At 40.4% G+C, this 5,870-nt stretch overlaps 1 protein-coding gene across 2 annotated transcripts in view; it reads left to right on the top strand.

The window, feature by feature from the left end:
• Positions 1–1,578: 1,578 nt before the first annotated feature.
• The window catches only part of pdgfd (platelet derived growth factor d), a 32,957-nt gene continuing 28,665 nt past the window's right edge, over positions 1,579–5,870 (top strand). The window contains exon 1 of one of the 2 annotated variants that reach the window (XM_082180139.1): positions 1,579–2,513. In XM_082180139.1, the coding sequence (XP_082036265.1) occupies positions 2,291–2,513 (223 nt within the window). In that variant the 5' untranslated portion in view covers positions 1,579–2,290. The remainder of the gene's footprint in view (positions 2,514–5,870) is intronic. The other variant, XM_082180138.1, reaches the window with a different exon arrangement.

Here is a 5,870-nt window from a genome sequence, read left to right on the forward strand (position 1 = left end):
AGGGTGTTGCTATAATGTTGCTAGAGAGTTCTTAGGTGCATTGATATGCAGGTACGGAAACTTTCTGGTTGCTAGGGTGTTCTGAGTGGTTTTCACTGCATTGCCTAATGGTTGCCAGGGTGTTGCTATGATGTTAATGGGGTGTTCTGAGTGGTTGTCAGAGCATTGCTTAGGGGTTGCCAGGGTGTTGCTAATGTGTTTTTAGGTGCATTGCTATGCAGTTACTAAAATGTTCTGGTTGCTAGGGTGTTGAGTGGTTTTCAGAGCATTGCTTAGTGGTTGCAAGGGTGTTGAAGTTAAAAGATACACACACTTTGAGAATTATTCATGTCAGCAACAAACACTGTGGGACGTTTAATAGTGTTGGAACAGTAAGTATGTTCTGCAAACACCACTTCAAATTAAATATGCAACTAATAGATAAAACACTTATTTGATGTGTTATCCGTTAGTGTAGCCATGCAATCGTGTGTTTAGCGCAAAGGGAGAATATAAACTGTCTGTTTCCTGTACAAACACATTTAGGTAAACACATAGTGTGTGTGTGTGTGTGTGTGTGTGTGTGTGTGTGTGTGTGTGTGTGTGAGAAACAAATATATTAAGATAAACATCAGGATGTACGCTTGAGTTTCTGTGTCAACACTGCACACTGGCCCTGGTTACCCACAACACACACACACAGACACACACGCACACACACACACACACACACACAGCGTCCCTCAGGAGGTAAATCACGACACACCCTCCGTCAGCTGAGGGTCAGGAAAAGCGGGCACAGTCTGCATTAGACCAGCTTTCGTACTCTCACTCAGGCCTAGACCTGGATCATGTGTGCATGATATACTGTAATGTCTTGTGTCCTCTTGAAATCTATACTTAGATTCAGATTAAATGTTTAAACATTGACACTTTATGAATCCAAACTGTCTAATCTAATTGTTAATGATAATGCTACCGTTGTTTCACTTAGTAAAATACATTTGAATCACTGTACACTAGTTTTATGCTTAATGGGAATATTTACAGAACCAAAAAAATTACATTTTATTCACCAAAATTCTTGGATTGTAAATTTTCAATCAAAATTGTGTAAATTAATTGTATTTTAATAGCTTGATTCCGTGAGTTTACTGTACATAGGCTATATATAGTAATTTGCTGTGTTCAAGTCTTCTTGAGAAATTCCTGTAAATAATTACAAGATCGGAAATTGCACGTATTCTTGTATGCACTGTGTACCCAGATGACAAATACACCAGACATAATGTCCAGTATAAAACACACTGTATCCCACAATGCAATGCGCTCAACTTGACCTTCCATTTCCAGTGACAAATGACGAGTATTAATAATATCAACTGTGATATTAATAATATTTAGTTTTTTTCCCCCGCAAAGTTTTATATGGAATTATAACCGAATGTTAACAGAACATTGCAATGTTATAACTGGATGCACTTATAGAATTAATCACGTGTTAAGGACACGTGACAAAGTTAGGAATTGGGAACGTTGCTGTTTGGAACGTTTACCATTGCATAATGCGTATCATTTCAATTTTTTATTATTTTTTTTTAAACAATAAGCAGTATACAGTGTAGAAAGTTATTATTCCACAGCAAACAGCCAAGAATTCAGATTCCAGAGCGGAAATGCCATCATCTGATAAGGGCTTCCGTCAAGGTGCAATTGTTCCTCGGGAAGCCCTTAGTGAGCAAAAAAAAGCACGCATTAAACTATATTTCTCTGCATTATACTTTATAAACACTTTTATATTTCAACACTCGTCTCAGAAACGGTTTGGAAACCCAATCATGGCCTGCAGTTTGCTGAAAGTGTGAATCCCGTGCGTTTGTTTCTCCTCAGGGAAAGTGCTCAAAACGTTCCTCACGGCGCAACAAACAGGAAAAGAGTGGCGGCGTTACGCAGCGAGGGAAAGTATTCACCAAACAGTCTGTTAAAACGCGCCCCGCGGGCGTTATTTCCTCGTGCTGACTGGATGAAGGGGGTCCAGCCCTCCTGGGCTTCCTTTCTTTTTCCTTCCATCATTCAGCAACTCACCAACCCCGATCTTTCAGCGGGAGATTAATGTGTGAACCCTGGGAATCCATCGGCACCGCGCGCGTTATTGTTGCCAACTTTTCCAACAGGACAACTTATCGCGCGTCCTCGAGTTTCAGTAAATGTTCAAGGAATTGAAGGTATTCCGGTGGAATTATAAGCTTCGGGGTCAAACGGGACAGAAGCAGATAAAGTCGAAGTCTTTGGATTCCGTGGCTGGGTTTATATGAACCTGTTCTCTGGATCCGTGGACGCGCTGCGCAGTGTTGGGAACTCTTGGATCATGTCTCTCTCCTTTATCATGGATCAGCAGGAGAAGGTTATTCGCTTCCACATCATGTGTCTGCTCGTGTGCTCGCTGATCGCGGTGCTGAGCGGGGAGCATTACGCCACACAGGCCCAGGTGATGTCCTCCAAAGCGCTCAGGACTTCAAACACACGCAGAAATGGTGAGTTTTTGAAGACAGTGACCCGGACAGTATTAGGAACGCATGCGTGTCACTGCATTAGAAAACAAAACATCAAAGCAAGTGCTCAAATGCTGCTCTTCACTTCATTTTTGAAGTCTTTTAGTAAACTTTTGTCAGTTCTCCTCAAGTTCACACACAGGTGTAGTTAGCAGGTGTAGTTGACTGCTATTCTAAAACCGTACCTTGACAAGTTAAAGTAGTTAAGATACAGACAAGAAAACCTTCAGAAAAGTAGTTTGCTACACTACAAGTTACTATCTAGCTGACAGATGCTTTGCTAAAGCGATGGCGCAAAACACAACTTTTAAGTTCATTACAAAACTGTGGCGGGACAGATTAAACTATGACGGGTAATCATAAAATCAGAAATAGACTTTCGATATAGAGTGCAATAAAGCGGGACAATTAATCAATTAAAAAGGCTATTATTCACCTGTGTGTGCTTTAAGTATTTAATCTTTGGCTTGCATAAATTAAATACAAAACTGTACGTCCTTTACGTAATCATCAGTGAACTGTAAATCTGCGAGATGTGTGATGAAACGACAGATAGCGGAAATGCACAATGTTTGTGATCTAATAAGACAACGATGCTCCAGTGCATCAGGCTCGTCGAAACGCGTTACACCGATGAAGTGTAACTACTGAAAAGCTACTGAATAATATAGTTAAGTTAGTAGCGTCACTACTTAGTTAGCATGGTAATTGGCCACGTTAACAAACACAGAGTGGCTTTTTGCCTTCGTTTTTAACGCTAAATCGATTGTTTTGACGTTTATAACCGTGCAAAACTCTGTTAACCGAATAATTTACTTGTGAAATGTCTGACTTTAAGTCTGACTAGAGTAGTGTCTGCTAATAAGACTCTTGCTGTGATGTTTTGTGATCTCATGAATGACATGCAGATATTGTGGAGTGCTGTAAGCGTGCGAAGGCTTTCTGTGGTCACTGTGGATGTGAACGGGCATGAATGTTGTGATCAGCTAAAGCTTGTTTGGACAGGTCTACAGCTCTGTGATCTTCTGCTCATGTCACACGCCTGATTCAACAGCTTTGTTCCTCTCGGCACTGAGTTCGTGTGAAATAACTTGTTAACCTGAACCTGTTCGTGTATTCTGGAGCTCAAACAGTGGAGCGTGATGCTCGCAACGCAAGGTCTTGGGTTCGAATCCCTGATTAAAATGTATAGGTTGAATGCAGTGTTTTGATAAACGTGACTGGCTGCCAGATGCATACACACATCTAACCACAGATTATATAAACTGTCTACAATAATGTGATGATGTGAGACTTTTGAGGTCAGGTGTGTGTGTGTGTCTGACACCTGTAATGAATGTTGCAATGCATTCTGGGAATATTAGGCGTAGTTGACAAATAACATGGATTCTTCCAAAATTAAGATATTTACAATTTGGAACCTTTAGAATTCGTTATTTTGGAATCTTTTTATCTATTTTGAATAATTCATGGTTCATCTAAATAGTCTTTGAGTGCGACAGTTTCAATAGTCACACTGCTTGATGTATCAGCCACAGGTGTGTGTGTTTGATCATCTATGACAGAACTGTTGAGCAGTGGACGGTGTGTGTGTGTGTGTGTGTGTGTGTGTGTGTGTGTGTGTGTGTGTGTGTGTGTGTGTGTGTGTGTGTGTGTGTACTGGTTTGAGTTTTAGACCATTGGAGTGAGAACAAAGAGAGTAAAGTGAGGACATTTCGGCCGTTCCTCACTCTCTGAGAGCCTTTAAAGGCCCGTTTGAGGGTCAACACTTGATTTTATGGATCAGGTTATAATTAGTTTTAGGGTAAGAGTTCAGGTTAGACAGTTAGTTGTGATGGGTAGAGTTAGAGTCGATGAATGTCCTCACAGAGATCGATTTAGAAGTGTGTGTGTGTGTGTGTGTGTGTGAAACAGTTGAAATATAGTTATTTTAGGGCAGTGAGTCACAGGGTGTCCCAGACCCACACCCAGCCATCAGTGTTGAGGAATTTGTTATGGGATTCCCCACAACACGCACACACACTTCTTACTGTTCCTGTTGCAGTGTGTGTGTGTGTGTGTGTGTGTGTGTGTGTGTGTGTGTGTGTGTGTGTGTGTCTATGTGCAGGTGGGCTTCTGTCTCTGAGTTTGTGCTTATATTGACAAAAAATGGACTTCATACTTAAATGTACTGAAGGTGTTTCTATCTGTCATTTTTATACACAAACTGGAAGATGATGCATTTACTTGACATATTTTTGTCTGTATCTCACACACAGCTGTCTGCTAGCACACATTCTTTCATCAACTGTGTGTGTGTGTGTGTGTGTGTGTGTGTGTGTGTGTGTGTGTGTGTGTGTGTGTGTGTGTGTGTGTGTGTGTGTGGAATCTATGAAAAACTAAAACCTTGACAGACACACTATGACTGACGCCTCAGTGACAGATCTGTGTGATCTTGATTGTGTTTCCGCGCTCTACTAGAACATGTTTTCCTGCTTGAATGTTGATTATTTTCCTCATATTCTCCATTGTTGCGGCTCCTCTCTTCCCAGTCTGTCAGTAACGCTCTGTTTAGTTCCTGTCTCTATGAAGCCCCTCCTTCTGAAAAGCACACTGTGCTCTGATTGGTCGGCTGGAGCAGTGTGTTGTGATTGGTCGAGCGCTTCGAGTGTGTTTGGGAAATGTCTCGCTCTTACAATAACCACCAGTTTAACACACTACTAACTAACTCAACCAGGCCCCGCCCCTTTATTCTGCGTATGAATTATTATAATGAGGAATATTGTGACGTGTTCGTTCCCGGAAGAAACTCAAGACTACAATGGAGGCGTTTCAGGAGTTCAGAAACACTGATGTAGAGAATAACTCAAACAGCAACATTACACACTAAAGAAAAAGCATAATTGGTCCTCTTTAAGTCATTGATTTCACTGTGTGCAAAGTAGCGGCGAGTACAAGTGTGTGTGTGTGTGTGTGTGTGTGTGTGTGTGTGTGTGTGTGTGTTCAATATCAAGTTTATCAGGGAAAAATAAGCTCTGTCTGTCAATCTTCTGTACATTCCCATATTTCCTACATACTGTTACGTCTTACGTCTGCTCCAGCTCTTTATTCGGCTAAAATAGAAATGTAATGTAATGCTGTAAAGGAGGAGTTGTGTTTCCATTTGAGTACGTTTTTAAAAGCGGATTAAATTGTTTAATAAAAAAAAAAATCATTTATGAATTCATTTATTTACCACGGTTTTCAATGATAAATTTATATTAAATCGTAAAGATTTTGTGGAAAAATAAAATGGAATTTGTGAAAAAAAAGTTAGAAAAAAGGTCCTAATATGGTTACAATTTTATTAAATTATTAAAA

This window comes from Leuciscus leuciscus (assembly GCF_965113295.1).
Source record: "Leuciscus leuciscus genome assembly, chromosome: 9".
Lineage (NCBI taxonomy): Eukaryota > Metazoa > Chordata > Actinopteri > Cypriniformes > Leuciscidae > Leuciscus > Leuciscus leuciscus.